This window comes from Oculina patagonica, chromosome 8, assembly GCF_052425735.1.
Source record: "Oculina patagonica isolate OP01 chromosome 8, crgOcupat, whole genome shotgun sequence".
In the NCBI taxonomy this organism is placed as follows: domain Eukaryota; kingdom Metazoa; phylum Cnidaria; class Anthozoa; order Scleractinia; family Oculinidae; genus Oculina; species Oculina patagonica.
Window position 1 is genome coordinate 13,162,825 of NC_135765.1, and position 20,540 is coordinate 13,183,364.

General features: G+C 38.1%; 1 protein-coding gene across 1 annotated transcript in view; it reads left to right on the forward strand.

Moving 5' to 3' along the window:
• Positions 1–20,197, forward strand: part of LOC144663845 (ATP-binding cassette sub-family C member 3-like) — a 73,824-nt gene extending 53,627 nt beyond the window's left edge. Inside the window, exons 10-31 of the mRNA XM_078524909.1 lie at positions 1,621–1,758; positions 3,009–3,149; positions 3,595–3,682; positions 4,031–4,103; positions 4,549–4,675; positions 4,877–5,053; positions 5,424–5,591; positions 6,639–6,722; positions 6,873–6,963; positions 7,161–7,256; positions 7,595–7,705; positions 8,206–8,424; positions 10,339–10,706; positions 12,027–12,545; positions 13,317–13,516; positions 14,052–14,178; positions 14,691–14,792; positions 15,333–15,479; positions 16,245–16,403; positions 16,914–17,080; positions 17,673–17,867; positions 19,611–20,197. Coding sequence (XP_078381035.1) covers positions 1,621–1,758; positions 3,009–3,149; positions 3,595–3,682; positions 4,031–4,103; positions 4,549–4,675; positions 4,877–5,053; positions 5,424–5,591; positions 6,639–6,722; positions 6,873–6,963; positions 7,161–7,256; positions 7,595–7,705; positions 8,206–8,424; positions 10,339–10,706; positions 12,027–12,545; positions 13,317–13,516; positions 14,052–14,178; positions 14,691–14,792; positions 15,333–15,479; positions 16,245–16,403; positions 16,914–17,080; positions 17,673–17,867; positions 19,611–19,719 — 3,606 coding nt within the window. The 3' untranslated portion in view covers positions 19,720–20,197. The remainder of the gene's footprint in view (positions 1–1,620; positions 1,759–3,008; positions 3,150–3,594; positions 3,683–4,030; positions 4,104–4,548; positions 4,676–4,876; positions 5,054–5,423; positions 5,592–6,638; positions 6,723–6,872; positions 6,964–7,160; positions 7,257–7,594; positions 7,706–8,205; positions 8,425–10,338; positions 10,707–12,026; positions 12,546–13,316; positions 13,517–14,051; positions 14,179–14,690; positions 14,793–15,332; positions 15,480–16,244; positions 16,404–16,913; positions 17,081–17,672; positions 17,868–19,610) is intronic.
• Positions 20,198–20,540: the final 343 nt, after the last annotated feature.

Below are 20,540 nucleotides of genomic sequence, written 5' to 3' on the forward strand. Positions count from 1 at the left end.
GCCATTGGGACAATGTTTCAAAACAGTGAAAGACAAACAATGCGTGAAAAGCAGCTTTGAACGATAATTTAAAAGTGTTTTTTTTTTTTTAATTTGGTGCAAGTGAAGAACGGATTTTTATATGTATGGCATTATTTTCTCAGGTCAAACAAATGTTGGAAAAAGACTCTCGTATTGTCATAATGGACGAAGTCCTGAGTGGAATTAAGGTATTTTTGCATTATTTATAATCTTTATTGTAACACAAAAAACATAATGAAATACGTCCTGGGCACCCAACTTGGCTAAATATGAGTGTTACATGCATGATTTCCTGATATTCATGTCTGAATGATTTACTTCTAAATTTCTTGCACTGCTTTCTATTTAAAATATCTTACATTGTTACATGTTTAAATCGGTTTAAGTCAATGAGATGGCAGTTCTTCTTGTTCAAGTTGTTTGAAAATGCGTGTAACTCAGTAGGCAACTAGAAATGTCTGACAAGAGAGTATTAATATTCCTGGACTACCTGTTAACAATTATCGGAAGAGGTTGATCAAAGATCGTGGTTTGTCAGTGCCTATTGACACTGCGAGAAACTGGCAAATCACGACATTTTGCGATTTTCTACTTCAAATTGTTTTATCATTCGATAACCAAGCTTGTTTAAGGTCTACCTTTAGTTAAAATTTCAAATCGTTTTCTAGACACTCTGGTAAGCGGGCTGTGAGTACAACTACGTATGAGCAGAATATTACTTGCAGCAAAATCACTGTCAGATGCTAATAGGCGTAAGCAGACCATTATTTGCAGGCAGTTATTTAGTAAATAAACCCCTTCAGGCGGCTGGTATATTGGAGGATAATGCCCGAGGCTGAAAGATTGTCGAAAAATGAACAGTTGGCCGAGAAGCGAAGCTTCGAGGGCAACTGTGAAATTTTGAGGACAATCTTTCAACCAAGGGCATTATCCTCCAATATACCAGCAAGCCAGAAAGGGGTTTATTTGTTTTATAACCCTCCGATTAAGTTCTACAACGCGCTTTATAGCCAGTAAACTTATAGGAAAAACCTACGTAATAAAACCGGCGTAATTGTGGTTGAAACAAATGTAAGTTAATTGGTATACGTGATTTTTTAACTCTGTGATTATATTAAAAGTTAGAATACCCGATTCCCTCTATAGCGCGCACCTGCAGGGAATCACGGTAGTTGTATTCATCAATCCATGCGCGAGACTCAGCAGCGTGTATCGCTGCTTCGCATCGCTGCTGAGTCACGCGCATGGTTTGATGAATACAACTACCGTGATTCCCTGCAGGCGCGCGCTATAGAGGGAATCGGTTATTGAATAAGGTGACTTTATTCGTTTGTTTTGTGCTTGCCTACAAAATCGGGCGACGGATATCAAATCGGACGGGGTATATTCGCTGATACCAGTCGTCCGATTTTGTATCACGTGATGCGTTTTACCCAATGAGCGCGCGCAAAAGTTAATGGGTGGGTTATAATTGCAGATAACGTGGTGGGCTTTTGGTCAATAAAAAAGGACGAGAAAAATGCATCCAATAATAATGCTAGTTATATAGCCAAGGTCATAACATCTAAAGCAACTGATATGCCGTTTTATATTTCCCAGGTGCTGAAGTTGTACGCGTGGGAAGAGCCTTTCCTTAGTAAGATAATGTCAATAAGGAATGACGAACTGAAATATCTTAGAAATGCATCGTGTTTTAACGCCGTCATTGAATTCACATTCACTTGTGCTCCTTTCTTGGTAAGTCTGGTGTTGATAAGCACACCTGCCTCATGAGTTTTTCTTTACGATGTTAAAAAATGAAAAGATTAAGCCTGTTTTGTTCCATTGCAGGTAACATGGTTCGTTTGGGGTTTCTAACATAAAATAAAGGGTGACACTGGGGTTCGATAACACCATTAAAAATGGTGGCAAGTGTGACAATGTAGTTTAGCTATACAGTCAACTCTTTCTAAGATGGACACCGTCATGAACGACTCCAACTGTTTGCCTTAGAGAGGTTTTCGTCCTATAGGGAGTTTAGTAACAGTTAAATGAATGAAAAAGGCAGGGACGGGACCAACACCAGGTGTCCGTCTTATGGGGGTGTCCGTTAAGAGGAAGTTGACTGTAACATAAAAGACAGCATTTGTCTCATTTTCAGCTTCAGTTACCGATTCTTACTAAATTCAAAGAGTATTTGTGCTGATATGAACAGCAACTGAACTAATATCGTTAAAGACCTAAAAAGTTTTGGCCACAAGGTTAACATTAACAGCAAAGTATTCTATTCCGCACTGCAACTATTATCACATCGCATTAAGATTGGAAAAAAATCTCGGCGACGCGACACGAGTCGCAACGCAAACTAAGCACATTATCAGGTGGGTAGGTAAGGTTATAAAAGGTCATAATACTTCAAGCGGACTATTCTACAAACAACGAGCTGATAACTAATCGCACTTGGTATATTCCTTTCGCCGTTGCACTTAAACAATGTCAATTTCTTCACGATTTGTGGGACGTATATGCGATGTCGATAATTAATGCAGTACGAATAACCACAGCGTGGGACAAAGAAAAAATCTGATTTTTTCTTTGTCCCACGCTCGTGTCATGTAGAATAATTTCTTCACTATTAATTTTATCACCGAGCTTAAAATCTACCATCTTTATTATTTACTAAAAATTTGATGATTTCGACATTGCTGATCCTAGCAGTATGCAGGACGCGTCAACCTAGTAAATGGCCTAGCTCACAGCGAGTCTCACGTAGCTCAGTTGGTTAGAGCGCCCAAACGGTATCTGGGAGGCCATGGGTTCGATTCCCGTCGGGGACTCAGATTTTTTCTTTGTCCCACGCTCGTGTCATGTAGAATAATTTCTTCCCTATTTATCACCGAGCTTAAAATCGACCATCTTTATTATTTACAATAAATATCGTTGTTTTACAGTCCATGCTCATGACCTCTACATCTGATTATTGTATTTGTTACCATCCGCATAAATAGGTCTCCTTTGCTACGTTTGGAGTTTACGTTCTCACTGGAAACGAGCTAACTGCTTCTAAAGCTTTTGTGGCCATGTCTTTGTTTAACATCATTAGATTGCCTTTCACCTTTTTACCTCAATGTGTTATCAGCTTTGTGCAGGTTAGTTTGAAATGCATCTCTAGCCCTGCGAACTGTGTCTTAAAAAAAATTATCTGGGGGTTTCAAAATACGATTCTGCTCTAAATTTCGTAACAACACTATTTTGTGTCTTTTTCTTGACAAATGTGTCTCGCAATCGATGGCTACCTCAAAATAAGAGTTTGCTAATGCAGAAAACTGACTGGCGTAGTGGAAAATCGTATGCTTACGTTGTAATTTTAATGAATTAAACAAAATGGTTACATTGTAGTTATACTGATTAGTTGAAAACCGTTTTCGGCATATAAAAGTAAATCAATGTTTACGATTACTTGTACATATTGCTTATATATACTTATTTAGAGTGGTTTGCAATTGAGTATTTTAACACCAAACCAAAGGAATCACTCTACAACAAAGGAATTAAATGCGAAAAAAGGTATTGATTCAATTTGTTTCTTTGTAGTCCCTGGTGTCAGTAAAACGCATCAAGGAGTTCCTGAACCTTGAAGAAGTGAATCCAGAAAACATACAAAAGAGTATGCCCACAGGAAGTACGTTTGTTTCTGTGTCTTTAATTATTCACAAATACGGATCATCATACTGATGCATGTCAACTCAACTTCATCTTGGTAACTTCGATTTCTTACTCAACCTTGACATGCCTGCGTGGCAGATAAGGCATGAAGTGGGCGATGAAAGAACCTGCCTCTTTTCTTTGTCAGTTTGAAAACTTAACGCCATCTCACTGTGTGGTGAGAACAGAAAGCTATAGTATAACTGCTTTCTCGTGACAAGCTCTCATACCGCAATTATGCTATTGTAATAACGTTCGTTTTGTTTCTCCTTTTATATTTTTAAAAGTATCTGTTATAAGCGTCATATATGTTTTTCTTCTACAGAAAACGGATCAGTAATCCATGTAAAAGATGGACTGTTTAGCTGGGATAAGGACGAGCTGCCTGTTCTAGAAGAGTAAGTATCTAAACTTTACTTCGTAACTTGACACTTTCAAAAAAGTTCGAAATTTTGAAAAAAATTTCGAAGTTTTTGACAAATTTCGTTTTTGGTAAATCCGAATGAGTTTTCTACTATTATTGTCCATTAATAAAAAACAAGGAGTTCTCTGAGTTGTAACATCAGCATGACGACACCTAGTTATGTTATATTGCTTAGCAACAGTATTGCTGCTTAGCAGCAAAGTCACGGAGAGGAAATTCAACTGGGTTTTTAATTAAGCGTACTAAATTTTCAACAACAAGCAACCAACGATTTATTTGCCACAAAGTACAGAATAAGTAAAACAGGGAATACAATTAACTTAATTAAGCCAAAGGAAACACCCAATAAACTTCAGTGACCTTTTATTAAAATACTTTTGCACTTTTGTAAAACTGTAAACATTGTCTGTTTAATTTAGTATAAACTTGGACATCCCTGATGGATCTCTTGTAGCAGTTGTTGGTTCTGTTGGAAGTGGAAAGTCTTCTTTGTTATCTGCTTTTCTTGGTGAAACAGAGAAACTTGAAGGACTAGTTGCTGTAAAGGTGCAGTAGCAAAAGACTTATTACACAGGGTTAATCACTGCCTATTCTGAATAAATCCTGCATGTATTGAATAAATCCCGCATGTTTTGTGGAGTATGTCTGTTTTAGTTTAAAAAAGATCTTGTTTTATCATTTAGTTACTGCATAAGTCCAAGTTAAACGCTCCTTTTCATTAAGAAAAAAAAAACCTTTTCTTCTCAGGGTACTGTGGCTTATGTGCCCCAACAAGCGTGGATGCAGAATGCTACGTTACGGGATAATATAACGTTTGGAAAACCGTTCAACTCAAGAGTGTATCAGAAAGTGATTGATGCTTGTGCTCTGAAAACGGATTTGGAAATCTTACCTGGAGGCGACATGACGGAGATTGGAGAAAGGGTAAGATTTAGTGTGTTTTTTTTTTTTTAAATTAAAATAGTCTGGGCTTAGGTTAAGGCAGTAAGGTTGCTAACGTACATGTACATAGACACTGATAACTGTGCACAAACTTTTCATAAACCATCCACATTACTGGGAGTTAAAATTTGACAAGATTACTAAGAGAAGCGGCCACTGTAAATAGATAAATCGATTTAAATTTTTACATATTAATTACAAGGCCCTTTGGATCTTCCTAGCTCTATGCTCTAGGCATTCCTTTCTAACCTCTATGTAAAATAAGCGACATTTGCGCCCCAATTAAGTAGGGGCGCAAAAAGGAATGTATTTAGAAGATTACAATTCTTAGTTGTCCTTTCGTGTGCTTTAGGGTATCAACCTAAGTGGTGGTCAAAAGCAGCGTATCAACCTGGCACGAGCTGTGTATTTCAATGCTGATATCTACTTGTTGGATGATCCACTTAGTGCTGTGGATGCACATGTGGGGAAGCATATGTTTGAAAAAGTTATCGGACCAAAAGGAACACTGCGTAAAAAGGTTTGTAAGGACTACATGCCTTCGTCAACTAAGTTGACTATACCCTGGATAATCACACCGGAATATCAGGCGTGTATACCGAACTTTTGGTCAAAATAAACCGATTTTTTCATCGCTCGAATAATCATTTACGCTGCCTGTTTTTGTTCGAAACTTAACTTGTGAAATGAAAGTATGTTTTAGGTTTTTGTTTTAAATTTTGTTTTGTTCGCTGCATTATTTGCCTTTGTTTTCATTGGCTAGACGTGGCTATGTTGGAATTGGCTTTTTAAAACCAACGTGAAAAAAACGTGTTTTTATCTTAGAATGTATGTAATGCAATATGTGTGCGGGTAGAAGTTCTTGCAAAGTCTCACACAAATGGCTTGCTATCCTTCGTGGACCAATAGAACAAGGAACAGGAACAAAGTTCCTATTCCCCGAAACAATAGCTAACAACAACTAAACCTGAAGACCAGTAGAATTACAAGCACAAGAGAGCTCTCACGCTAAGGGTAACCTCCCCAACCCCCTTTCCCCTGAAAACAACCCAATGACAATATTCCTCGACTTTGACCACGAGGAAAGTTTATTTCGTAGACTTGAAGAAACGAGAACATGCTCTTTCAAGAGCGACAAATAATTTTGCTACCAAGTCACCCTATAGTTGTAACAAGGCGAGTGCATGGGATGAAAGGCCTCGAAGTCGAAATGGATTCTTGCACATGTACGTGCTACGAAAGCGTACAACTGAAACCTAACTGCATTAGTGCAGGGTGTGTATACTCTTTGCGCAGGAATGCTCATTAGGGAACAATAAACCATTGAAACTTATGAATGCAGGGAACCACACAGCGAAGAGTAAAACCCTGGACTTCTTGTTGCCGGATCTCTTTAAGTAGAAATGCTTGCTTCAGACGTCTCTGTAGCGTGTAGAAAAAAACTGATTTAAATGCACGGCTGGCACTACGGCAAAGGGCACTTTTAATGGGCCAATATTTCAACTAGCACAACTAGTCTTCTTCAGGGCCAGTGTTGAAATCAACAATTCTTTTATTCTTCTTTAAGACTCGTGTCCTGGTAACTCATAACATTAGCTTCCTTCCGCAAGTTGACAAAATTATCGTCCTTAAAGATGGAACAATATCTGAGGTAAGAATCATTGATTATTACTTTTCATTTGATAATTTGGTATCTAAGTATATCTACGTAAAGGATCTGTTAACACCCATGCGTGCTTGTTACACCCTTCAATTCCCATGCAATTCATTTGTTTTTGTTGTTTTTTTCTCGTTTTTCCAGGAAGGAACATATGCCGAGCTCATGGCTAGAGAGGGAGAATTTGCAGATTTTGTCATTACTTACACTGCCAAACAACAGCAGCAGGAACATGGTATTTCTCGATAATTAACGCTAATGTTGTATGTAACAACAACGATGACGACGACAAAACAACAACGAGAACAACGCCAACAACAACAACAACAACAACAACAACAACAAAAACAACCTAACAACAGCGAAGACGTCTACAACAACGATATCAAAAGAGATGCAACTTATTTTGCGCTATGTTTGTTGCTTTTTCAGGGGAACGTCGAGGCAGGGGGTATACGTATTTAGAGGAAATCCAGGAAACAGATAATGAAGAAAATAACGACGAAACGTCTATAACGATGGACCAAGGTAACAGAAATAGTATCATTTGTGCAACTAGAAAGCAAATTGAGATGAGAGAAGCGTTTCTCATTGTGCACTTCACTTATGAAACACAGCTAATAAAGTAGTTTTTACTAAGGCGTCGAACGTAATTCCCCTTTGCTTTGGTTTTGCATTTCTGCGCTTTGTAATTGGTTTATAAGTCCCGCGCCACTTTTTTAGCCAATCAGCAAACTAAAACCAATCGTGTCTCGCTCATACACGTTCCCCCCACCTCGTGCAGGTTTCATGTATTTCAGTGTTATTTTCAGTCACTATTGTCTACTTTATTGTCAAAGTTTTAAAATACTTCTATTTTATTTCAGGTGACCGTGGCACAAGCCAGCCCACTCCTCCTGAAGAGGCCCAGGAACCAGAAGAAGAAAACGAGATTGAAGGCGATGATGAATTAGTTACTGAAAACAGCTCGGAAACAGGTAAGGTTTAATTTTGCCTAAGCACTCAGTGGGAAAAATTATTCATTGATCTTGCATAAAAAGAGCATTTTGTGAATAACTGATAAGTTAAGGAGAAGCATCGAGACTTAAATTGCAGTACTAACACTTTGCAACTTTGGCCTGAATGATATGATTCATTCAAGTAGCCTATGACATTACTTGATTTGACGAAGTAAAACGTCTATTGATTTGCTATTAGTGTCGGCATGTTGCTGATTTAAAGTGATATAACCAAGTATTTTTGGGACGTCAATTACAGGTGCAAACGACGAGGCTGAAATGTCACTGACATCGGACGTACAAACTATTTGGGACTTAACATCATGCAACCCTGAAGAATATATGAAGGCAATAACATTTTCGAGTGTATTCAATACGTTAATACCTTAAATAATGATTGCCACACAGCTAACCTTTTGAATCTGTTGATCATGCTTTTCATGTAAACCTTTTTTTTTAAATGTTAACTATCGTTACAGATAGTGAAGTGATATCAGAAGGGAATACAGAACGACGAAATCGTAAGCAGGCAATATCTACGAAGTTTCCTTCATCTCCAAATGTAAATCGAAAAAGCTCTGTACAGGTTAACCAGCCTCAGAACACAGTTCACCCACGCTTAGTCAGGATGAGGTCATGGACTCTACCATCAAGCTCGGAAGCGAACAAACAACAAATTACCGAGAATACAACACCAGGTATTGACTGATTTGTCATCATAATAACCTTGTGATGTTTCCTTCCAAGTTAACTAATCAAAAATAATAATAATAATGATTCACTTGAGTTAAGTGTCGATGTATAAAGCAGTCCTGTGCTATCAAAAACACTGTAAATCAGGTCATGGGCTCCTGTGTAAATATATAAAGAATTAGTATAATTTCCAGAGGTGAATTCAATTCTGATTGGTCGAGAAGCTCGGACTATGGCGCCATATTCACCGCGCTAGGCGGTGAATATTGCATCTGAAGGTTTGGCTACTAAGCCATGCCACGTTTGCCGTCCAGGCCAGTGAACATGGCGGCATTTCCTGAATGAAAATTTCTCTCATTTAGAAGAAATCACTCAAATTCCTGGTTATTTAAAACATTGGGAAATTTGAAAATTTACTATCAAGGCTTTTGGACCAAAAATATTTTCAAGAGATGGTTTTCAAGGCATTAGAATTGATCGTTAACATGGTGGTTTTGGACATCGCACACGGCCGTGTACTCAGTCAGATCGACTGTCAAAATATGATTTAGTTCTCTTCTCACTGGAGCTAGTAATTTCGAGAGGATTCACACAATTGCTTAGGAGTCACCAACGATTAAACAAAGGTACCGGATATCTATCTTTTTCGTAGTGTGTGTTTCGTTCCGTTTTATTGCTAAAACTTGAGTGTAAAGTATGATTTCAATTGATGAATTAAACTGGTACACGTATCGTATGCAAGCGAGCACTTCTGTTTGTTGTTTTCGTGTTTTCTATTGTTATTTTGCAGTTTTTGATATTCACCTCTGAAAATTATACTAAAACAATTATTCGCCTCAGGCTCAGTGATTATTTATGGGTTAGAGTCTGTTCGTTCGTGTTTTGTTGACAAATACACGCACTTGCTGGCCTCACAATGAATTCGAAATTTTCAATACTGCACTCGGCTACGCCTCGTTTCGAGTTCATTGTGAGGCCAGCAAGTGCGTGTATTTGTCAACAAAACACGAACGAACAGACTCTAACCCTTTTAATATACAATCTGAGTACACTGCATCGAACTGCAAGCGATCATCGACTTAAGGAACTTCAAACAACAAACTTTATGTTTAAAAATAAGAAGTGTAGTAGTACATAATTACACGGGATTACATCAATAATATAAAAATCACAAATTAGCCGTACAAAAATATAGCTTAAAATAGTTCATAAAATCGTTCATCAGCTGTGGTCGTTCATAAATACAGTCAGCGAGAAGCTTGTTCAATGCAAGTCGATGGCTTTCACAATCAAGCAACTACAAGCAAGTCAATCGCACACAAAAATGTATTTATTGAGCTGCAGTTTACCTTTGAACATGAAAGCGCTTCAAGTTGTTATCCTCTTCGATTTTGTTTGGTATTGGATCGTTGATAATTTGAGGAATATATTTTTCTTCCACTTCTACAAGCCTTGAAGCTGAAGACACCTTCAATAATGCACGATTTTTGTGCATTATTGTCAATACTGCACTGTCTGAGTTTGCTGACGACAGGTAAAGCAAAATCACGTGATCTATTTTAACCAATTGCGCGCGTGGATTTTGGACAGTGAACGAAGATTGTATATTAATGTTGAATAATCCCCTTCGTCTCGGGGATTATTCAACAATAATCACTTCGCCCTCGGCGAAAAATTGTTAAATATTATAAATCGAACATAAACTTTTGAAACATTCTGAATGACAGAACCAGTTGGCCATTTGCAAAGCGTGGAGGAGTTGAATTCGGAGCGTTCAAACAGAAATCTATCTAGTGGCAGGGAGGAGGCTTTGAACTTGCATATTTCTGGGGCCTTCTGATTTTAAGTCCTGCGCCCTAATCACTAGGCCACAAAGCGTGAATTTTTGACTTTTAAAATGTACCTTTCCATTTTTCCAGTTTTCTCTGGACGTTATCGATCACAGACGACATTGGAATTTGCGCCTCAAATCGAGGACTTTGCTTACGAACCAAGCATCTGGATGCCGCAGACAGTCGGATCTGTTGACCATTGTGAGAGAATAAGAAAAATCAGCAACATACGAGGAATGTCGCCACGGTTCTCAAGAGCGAGATCGAACACAGTTTTGTCCACTTCAAGTTGGCACGAAGTTGAGAACAATGAGCTTAGCAGGAGAAAAAGAGCGGAAAGTCTTATGTCGACGATTACTTCAGACGGCGGAGACGTGGATTTTCTTTGCTCTTCTCTGCCTCATGATGCTTTAGCGGAAATGATGACATCTAAAGAAGTGTCACAGTCTGGAACGGTGAGAGACTATATGGCGAACACAAAGTTTCTTAAGGACTTTTCTCTTCGTGTCGTTTCTGTAAACAACAGATTATCTACCAGCTGTGGCGTTGATTACATTATTTATCATGTTAAAAACTCTTCCCGTTATTTGTACGTGCAACCGTAAAAAATAAATCAAACGGATTACACGTAAAATGAACGGGAAGACCTTTGAATTGTGATAGATAGTAGCCAACGGCACAGCGAAAGATTTTAGCGTCGTTTTTTTATATCAACAAATACGTAACAACTTCGCCGCTCACGCACGCGGGCTCGAAGCAAGCAAATCGCGGCTACTCCCGCCAGCTACGCAGGCTAAAATATAGCACAAATATGCCACAAAACTTAACATATTTAAATCGATTTCGGCTTGCCGGACAATTCCCGATAAATGTTTTGAAAAGTCTTGAAAGAAACTTTGCTCGCAGGGTGTTAAGCCTATTTTTCTGACTCCAAAATACTCTGACGGAAAAGCAGTTTTACAAGCTATTCACACTTCTATGTAACTTAACAAATTAATAATCTCTGCATTATTAAATTCCCAGCAGAATTTTATTCTGACAAACAGTGCCAAACTGAATGAAATGCGGTAGTGTCTACTACGTACGGCACAATTTTGTGATAATTTATTTGTCCGTTTTTAATCAAAGAATCTAATTTCCTTGAATGATGGTAAATAGTGTTTTGTTTTAGCAAAACGTGACGGCTAACCAAGGCAGTTTAACTCATAGATGGAGTCTAAAAACCGGTGAAGTTTACCGCAATGACGTGAAAATCATTGTGAAATGCACAAACAACGGCAAACTACGAACGGTAAACTAAAACTCGATTTTGTTGAAAAAGAAATGAATACTCGCCTTTTGAAGAACTTCAAGGCCTTTAATTCCTCTGCTTTTTTGTCCTTTCAAATTTACAACGGTTGGTAAACACATATCTCAAGGTTGGAGAGAAAAACTTTCATGTGTTTGTTAGTCCGAAGCTGCAAAATGATTTCGCGCCGTGAACGGTCCGTACGCGGGGTCCGGATGGGAAAATCCGGACCGCTGGAGCGCGTGCAATTAGCCAACCAGATTTGAGGATTGAGGATTCCGGACCGCTGAGATGCTTGAGAAAAAATTAAATAACGATATAGGATAGAAATGCAAGAGTAAGTTATTGCAAATGTACCGGGAATAGCCATTAATAAAAACGCACCATTTGCTGCAGTGGCTACATTATGTGAAGTGATCGCAGAATCAAAATAGTTGTATAGGCTCACAACTATCTTACATTCAATTTCTAACATCTCTATTTGCAGGTAAAATTGTCTATATTCTGGCGTTACATAAAGTCCATGACCGTCTGCCTTTTTGTGTCGTTCTTCCTGTGTCTTCTACTCGCTGAATGCTGGTCCGTTTCAGCTCGCATCTGGCTCGCCGACTGGAGCAGTTCCTCAACTAAGGCAAACTCAACAGCGCAGCAGACAAGAGACCTTGCAATATACGGCGGACTTGGGTTCTCTCAAGCCGTTTTTGTCCTCCTGGCTTGTTTTATTCAAGCATTTGGGTCCGTGATGGCTTCCCGTAGACTTCATCGGGGATTGCTTTTGAACATTCTTCACTCTCCCATGGCATTCTTCGAGACAACACCTTTGGGAAGGATCGTTAACAGGTTTTCCAAGGACATGGACACGGTAGACACTCTTGCTCCCAGATCATTTATCAATTTTCTCAGAAGCACCCTGGAAATGTTTGCTGTGATTTTCATCATCAGTTTTGCGACTCCCATGTTCCTATCAGTTATCTTACCACTTGCGGTTCTGTACATATTTATACAGGTAAAGTACAGGAGTAAACAGCAGTGAAACAAATAAAAGTGCAAGGCCAGGCATAAGAATAACAAGTTAGCTCGTTCCTCTTATGCTTTTTTTAGTAGGAATAATTATTTTTATTGCGATATGCATAAGCAGGATACAAATTGCCCGTATGCTTATGATAATAGAGCAGCGGGTTTTGTTGAGAACACAATAAGAAGAATGATTATGTTCCTTTTTCTTTTGCTTGCACTTACGCACTTACGCTTATCCTTTATCTCCACTAGCTTATGACTGTTGCTGTGATTTTACGCTAGTGAAAGCCAACCTTTAAAGTTGCACCTCTGAACGACTGGATCTGCGCTGCTGCGTTTAACGTTGATTGTTTTTTCGTATGAGCGGTTTATTTTGGTCACATTTAACCGAAAATAATTATTGCATTAAACTGACGTATTTACGTCTGTAACGGTCTCGAAATTTGACAACATAAACAATGAATCTTACTTATCAAGGATGCAAAGCTGAATACGTTGCGGTCGCGACCGTGAAATATTGTTTGCAGAAAAATGGATTTTGATAAAGCCTTTACAAGGTTATTTGTGTAATTGCACCCGTCCCATCTCATCTTTTCCTATCACGTCACAACCAATTCTATCCCACTTTCCAGATGACAAAACGTTTATTAAATTATTGGATGTACTATCTGAATATATGCCCTAGTTATTTGTCATCTATAAGATGAAAATTTGTATAATTTATTTATTTTTCGTTCTGTTTATTATTTGCTTTTACCAGAGAGTATATGCAGCTACTACCCGACAACTGAGAAGAATTGAATCAATCAGCAGATCACCAATCTACAATCACTTCTTTGAAACTATGAACGGCGTGAGCACTATCAGGGCTTACTCACAACAACAGCGATTCATACAAGAAAACTTCTCTAAAGTGGATGAAAATCAAGTGGCCTATTATCCAACTATAATTTCTTTTAGGTGAGAGTATATTTTTTTAATCTTCTCGTAAATAATGCTTATTCCTAAGAGAACTACATTATGCTTTGGTTTAAAGTTTTCTTCCTTGAAAACATTTAAAACCAATTTTATGTGGTTATGATTTTATCATAATGACTATGAGGCAAAGGAAAATATAATCAGACTGGTTTGAAAAATTCCAAAAATAAATAAATAAATTAAAAATAAACAAATAAACCCGACAAATATCTTATAAAACATTGACTTCAGTGAGCCGTTTTCTATACTTCGATAGCAGTCGGCCGAAACAACCGAAAAAAGTCAAATTAATAACAACAACAACCCATCAGCTTTATTGCGAGTATATGTGTTCTTTTTGTTTTCCTGTGCCACTAGACAAGTATTTACTCCTGACAATGCTGAGCAATATTACTGCAGAGACAATTTTTCAAAAAGTGCTTAAAACTATTAGGAAAATCCAACAGCAGGAAACCACGCAAAGTTAGCTTTAATTTTCTTTCTTTAATTTTTTTTTTGGTTTTGTTCTTGTACACAGGTGGATTTCACTGAGGTTAGAGTTTATCGGTAACTGCGTTATCCTTTTCGCTGCGTTGTTTGCCGTGATCAGTCGAGATAAGATAGAGAGTGGTCTGGCTGGATTGTCAATAGTGTACGCTTTACAGGTTCGAGAAAACTATATATATTATTTTTATTTGGGCAAATCTGAGGCTGCGTTCACACTTAGTGCCCCAGCACTGCTACCTGAGCACCGGCAAAACAAAGTGCCGTGTTCAGACACAAAAGTACCCAAGAACCCTTAGATGCCCGAGTACAAAGTTTCGACCGTGTATTCAGGACCCAGCACCATGCCCGAATAACGGCATGGGTTCTTGAAAAAAAAAAGCATGTTCACATTAGTGCCCAGCAAGAATCGCACTCGGGCACCGTGCCCAGGCACCAAGTGTGAACACAGCCTAAGAAGGCCTTAACGCATTCAGGTCAGATTTTGTATGTTAAATCCCTTTGTTTATTATTGAAGAAACATCATGGTCGTTTCGGTTCCATTATGTTTTCAGTCTTAACAATTACTATCCTGATGACGCATACGTATCATTTTTTGTTTAAATATCTCAGATTACTTTGTTTCCACCATTTTCAAGCCAAAGTTATTGAGGAATTTTGCTTTATCTTTCAGATCACTCACAATCTTGATTGGATAGTGCGTAAAGGAAGTGAGCTAGAGTCCAACATTGTATCCGTGGAACGCATTAGAGAATATTCCGAGACTACTACAGAGGTATGAAAGCAAGGTTCTGTTTACTGTAACGGTCCCTCTCTGTCTCAGTCTAATTATATATTATTACTAATTCGGATTGTAAATTGACTAGGCTCCTACGAAGCGCTAGTGCTCGGTGGGTTGTTTATCTTTATCAGCTTCCAGTTGATAATCAACTAAGTGTTTCACTTGCCTACCCACATATCACAACAGAGACGGGCGTTCAAGGGGTTAAAATTTTCAACCTTTTATTAAGGGGCCTCTACAGAAATTTAGACGGGGTCCTTGCATCATCTCGCATACGCCAAAAGGGACGGCTGACAGATTATGTATCATAAGAAAGATTTGAAAAATGAAACCTAAGACAGTGTGAGAGTTCGTCCTTGCAAGTAAAATGCGAGATTGAAAAAAGATAATATCAGCCATTTTCAATGATAGTTTTCTATCGGCTGAGACATGCTGTGGTGTCTTTTCTGTCTTGGGTTTTCGTTCCCTTGATTAAATGAAAAAAATCATTGTATGGTGGTAGTGTTAAGGACATTGTTTCGTTCTTGCTTCCAGGCTGAATGGATAATCCCTGACAGTCAACCACCAGATGGTTGGCCTCAAAATGGAAACATTACATTTCAAGATTTTGATCTGAGATATAGAGAAGGGCTTCCTCTTGTGTTGAAAAACATCAACTGCGTCATAACCCCCGGAGAAAAGGTAACTTTCATTAAAGCTTTCTAAATCCTTCTTGTATTTTTGACAGAGATATTTCCTGTACACTTTTTTTCCATTTTCTGATAGAAAGAGTACCTTATTATATGAAATTTTCGCGACACGTCAACTTCGAGATTTTGAGGTGCACATATTTCGCGACACTTAAGATTCGCGATTTTGCGAAAATATTGTATTTTGAATCACTTTAATTTCGCGTTTTGGCGTAAGAGACAATTGTCATTTCCTCGGCAATATTAAAACGACTTCATCAAAGGAATAATAACGTCAAAATTAGCGAAAACGCAAGGGCGGGACTAAATTTCGGCAATAGCAACAACAGAGCAGTTCTCACAAAGTCTACAAGTAGGCCATGCTTGTACTTGAGTTCTTAAGTCAATTGAAGACAACATCCGTTTACATTGAAAATTCCTCCCTTCAGTGGTACTTAACTTATTCTTTCTTGATTATTGACATAATGTGAGTCATTCTCGCGTCATGTAATGTTCGTGACACTTAATTGTTCGCGTCACTTTAATTTCGCGATTTTTTTTGGAATCGCGAAATTCGCAAAATTAACGTGTCGCGAAAATTTCATGTAATAAGGTAGCTTTTGCTCTTTAATTTTTAAATAGTAAATGAAAGGTTTTTGTATCAATTTAGAAATCCATGAACTCCCTCTGATTTTCCAGTTCAATTCCCGTAACATAAAAGAATTTACATTTTCACTGCTTCGCACCCTGCTTTCATTTCGGTTTTTTTTTTTACCAGATTGGTATTGTAGGTCGAACAGGAGCAGGAAAATCCACCTTGACCCAGGCCTTGTTCCGTATTCTGGAAAGAGGAGGTGGAAAGATTTGTATTGATGATATCGACATCGCAACAATTGGACTCCAAGATCTTCGACAAAGACTCACTATTATTCCACAGGTGAGTTGATCTCCTTTCAGCCGATCATTTAGCTTGTAGTATGTAAGGCACAGTGCCATTGCTTGGAGTGTCAGCACCACCGCCATCGATCATTAACAGCAATACACAACAACGCTGAACAGCAGCAGCAGCAACACCAACAACAGCCGCGACAACAGAAGCAGTATTCAAAGCAATAGAATGCGAACAACGAAAACAAGAAACAGTGACAACAACAACAAAACGCAACAGAAATATAAAAGACAGCAGCAGCAAACAAAGGCAACAACTGTCACTGGAACTGCAAAGGACAGAGAAAAAAAAACAAACAGCAAAAACGACAACAGACCCAAACCAAAAACTTTAAGAAAAGTTATCAGTTGATTCATTACGAGGGAATGCATTAATAGCATTCTCGAAGCAGATGAGGTCTTGCCCGAACGAGGTCGTTAAGTCCTTTACCTGCCGGTTTTGACGGTTGCGCCCTCTTCCATAATCCTTAATAAATGTAACTTCATTTGTTTTCTGCAGGATCCAGTGTTGTTTTCTGGGACCCTTCGATTGAATCTAGATCCATTCGGCAGACACACAGACGAAGAGTTATGGCAGATACTTGAGGCGAGCCACCTTAAAAGATTTGCAGCGGAAACAGAAAGTGGACTGCAGTTTATAATTGTCGAGGGTGGAGACAATCTGAGGTGATGTGACTGCGATTTAACTGGTGGCTCCATGTCACTCCTGTTCTGTTTAGCTAGAAACAGCTGTTTCGCTTAAGCAAACGACAGTTTATAACGGTTATAGGACTGAGTGAAGTCCAATTCGGTCTGAGGAGTCCGATTTGTTTAACCACAAGTATGATTATAAACATATGCATAATTGGACAATTTATCAAAACTACAACAACATTCTTTTATCATAACTCAATGAAAACAAAACAGTTGAGGTTGTTTTTAACTGAGATGCACAAGAAACCAAAAAACACGCATTCTGTCCAATTACTTAGTCAATGATGACGCGCAAACTGTCCCATTTAGTCTAAAACAAGGCTGATCAATCAGATTAATTCTGGGTTTTGTTAGATTAATGGTTTTATTAGACATAGTATTCACCAGATGGTTCTCTACAGCATTTGGATAACAAAAACGTTTACAAACTACAATGTTACCGTACATTACGTGTACATGTGAAGTTACTTTGACAAGAAGAGATCAGTTAGTCCTGACTGGAGGTTACTCTATGACTTCTGCATTTTCCGTACCTTTAATTTGTCTTTGTGTTTCCTTTTTATAGCGTCGGCCAACGACAGTTAGTGTGTCTGGCACGAGCGCTCCTCCGCAAAGGAAAAATCTTAGTTCTCGATGAAGCCACGTCTGCGGTGGACCTGGAAACCGATGAACTCATTCAACAGACTATTCGACGAGAGTTCGCTGATCGCACAGTCTTTACAATTGCTCACAGGCTCAACACAATTATGGATTACACCAGGTAAAATTACCTTAAAATTTTACTGGGCCTTTTTTATGACACCGAAGTTCAAAACCCAACTAGCGATTACGTTTTTCACTGCCTATCGTAATAACGATGACAATCAAAGAACCTCGAAAAAAAAAATAACGAACGAAATGGATCGAAATCTACAAATTTTAACCCGTTGCAGTGCACTTTTGATTCGTAGACGTTTGATAGGATGATTGACAGCAGCGAAAAACCATTGAATGAGCAGAGGTTGCGTTTCACTGAAAGGCGCTGTAAGATCTGCCATTCCAAAACTTGAGACTTCGATTGCAACTTGCAACTACTGACAAAGGCACTCAACTTTGCATGCGTTCATTCTGTTGTGCAATTAACAGTAAGTGTTGACAGACACCCGACACATACCCTTACTGAGACTGGAATACTCTAGAGTACCATCAAACAATTATTTCTGATTGACTGTCAGTGCGGATGCTGCAGCCCTCTTAAACAGTTTTTTTTTAGTGTAGCAGTTGCTATTGTTTTAAGGTTATGGACATTGTTTCTGTTGTTTGTATCTATCAGTTCTCTCAAAGGATAGCGAGTGGTTTATGTGAGACCTTTTGAGAGCTGCTACCCGGCCCACAATAATAGAGTATTATTTCCCTTTGATTACTTGACTAAAGGTAGCTTTTGAATGCTTGATGCTGTCAGATAAACTTTAGTTATGGAGTTCACTACAGTCGAAATCATTGAAGTGTACAGACTTTCAAAAATACGAGAAAAGTGCAAGAAATATAAGCACCTTACAATTCCTAAGCTTTCTGAAAATCATCGGTGGCCATGAAATGACTTAAGGTGGCTCGATATAGTTTTTTCTGGGCCATACCTACAATTTGTAATTGGCCTTTAAACGATCTTCCCTGACTCTGATCGATATGAAAATTACACCATATATTGGTTTTTGATTGAAATTTGATTTAATATACTTTTTAAGGTAATCGATATTTCCATGACAACGGTAAACAGAAAATCGCCAAATGAGTAAATCCTGATTTTTGCGTGAATCAGATTTACCGCTAAAAAACTAATATCAGCATCTTAAACTATGATGTACTGCAAATAAAATATTCAAGAATTAAAAGATTCTGTATGTTTGATTTCGAATAAATCGCAAAAATGTTTCAAATCGTAGTTTTTGCACAGCGATAATAAATGAGCCGAGACACAAACACTACCTAGAAGAAGTAATCTCAAAAAACGGCAAAATGTGTATTAAACTTATCTTCCGACGTCGTGAAAGTTTTGTTGAGTTTCCACCGCGCAATGCCTAGAATTTGTTTTTTTCTTGCGACCACTCGTATTGTAATTTTTAAGTAATTTTCGGTTTTAAGCGTTTTTTGAAAAATCTATAAAACGGCTCGATAGATTTTCTTTAGACTTTCAGCACGCGTACTTGATTATGTAAACTATTTAGCCGCAAAGTTTTATTATCATTGATTCACTGGAACGTTTTCAAATTAAACGATAAAGGAGGCCTTCGAATGGACGAAAAACTTGCGTTACAATTCACGGTTTATAAAATCGATCCGAGTCAGGGAAGATCGTTTAAAGGCCAATTGCAAATTGTAGGTATAGCCCATAAAAAACTGTATCGAGCCACCTTAAGTTCCTGCTTGAAATCCTTCCTTTAAATAAGTGAAATGTTTCAACATCTGACTAAAAGTTGCTCTTTTGTCATCATTTTGATGGATAATTATTGGTTTGCATTCTCAGAATCATGGTTCTTGACAAAGGATTTGTGGTGGAGTTTGACACGCCCATTAACCTGCTGGCTCAGAAAGGAATTTTCTACAGCATGGCACAGGAGGCAGGCATTGCGTAAAACAGTTTCTGGAGGCAAGAACGAATCCGTGTTGCTGTTAGAAAAATGACTGGAAAGAGTTACATTAAAGACCAATTCTGCGAACTTTCGAAATCTGTTAGATTTCCATGACTGCAAAGTGACTTCCGGGATAATTAACAATTGTTAGACGAGGCTGAGCAAAATATCGTGATTTGTCAGCGACAAGCAGATCAATTTCTAATATTTGATCTGCGCGACACTGAAAAATCATGTTATGGTGCGAAACCCAATTTCAATTATTTGATCTTTGCGCTTGTTTATTTATTATGGTCTCAACAGCAGAAATTTCAAATCGCTCTTCCGACAACTCTGGAAATCAGCTGCCATTTTTCTCAGAACTGGACGCGACTCTGTCGGACGTCAACGCACTTGAGCAGGCGATATGTTGGCAGTTATTTGAAAATCATTCAACGTGGGCTTTCGGTCAATGAAAAGGGAAAAAAATACGTCGAATGATACTTAAGAATTATATAAGAATTACATACATAAGAATAATAATTACATTACATAAGAATTATTTTGAATGTAGAAGTCGCCCAGTCAACTTTGCTGTCATTTGTAGTTTTACTTTAGATAAATAAAGGTAAATTATTTTTTACCCATGCAAGTTCCTTGCTTTTTTTGAGGGTGTCAAATAAATGGGGTGGTGGCTTTTACGGTTAACGGTTAAAATTTTGGCCTTTTTACGGCTAACGGTTAATTTATTTCTATTGCCGTTAACAGAAGTTTAAAATTAATTTCATTGTTTTTAAAGTTAAAAATTAATTTCCATTATCGAAAACATATTTTAGGTCTTAGGA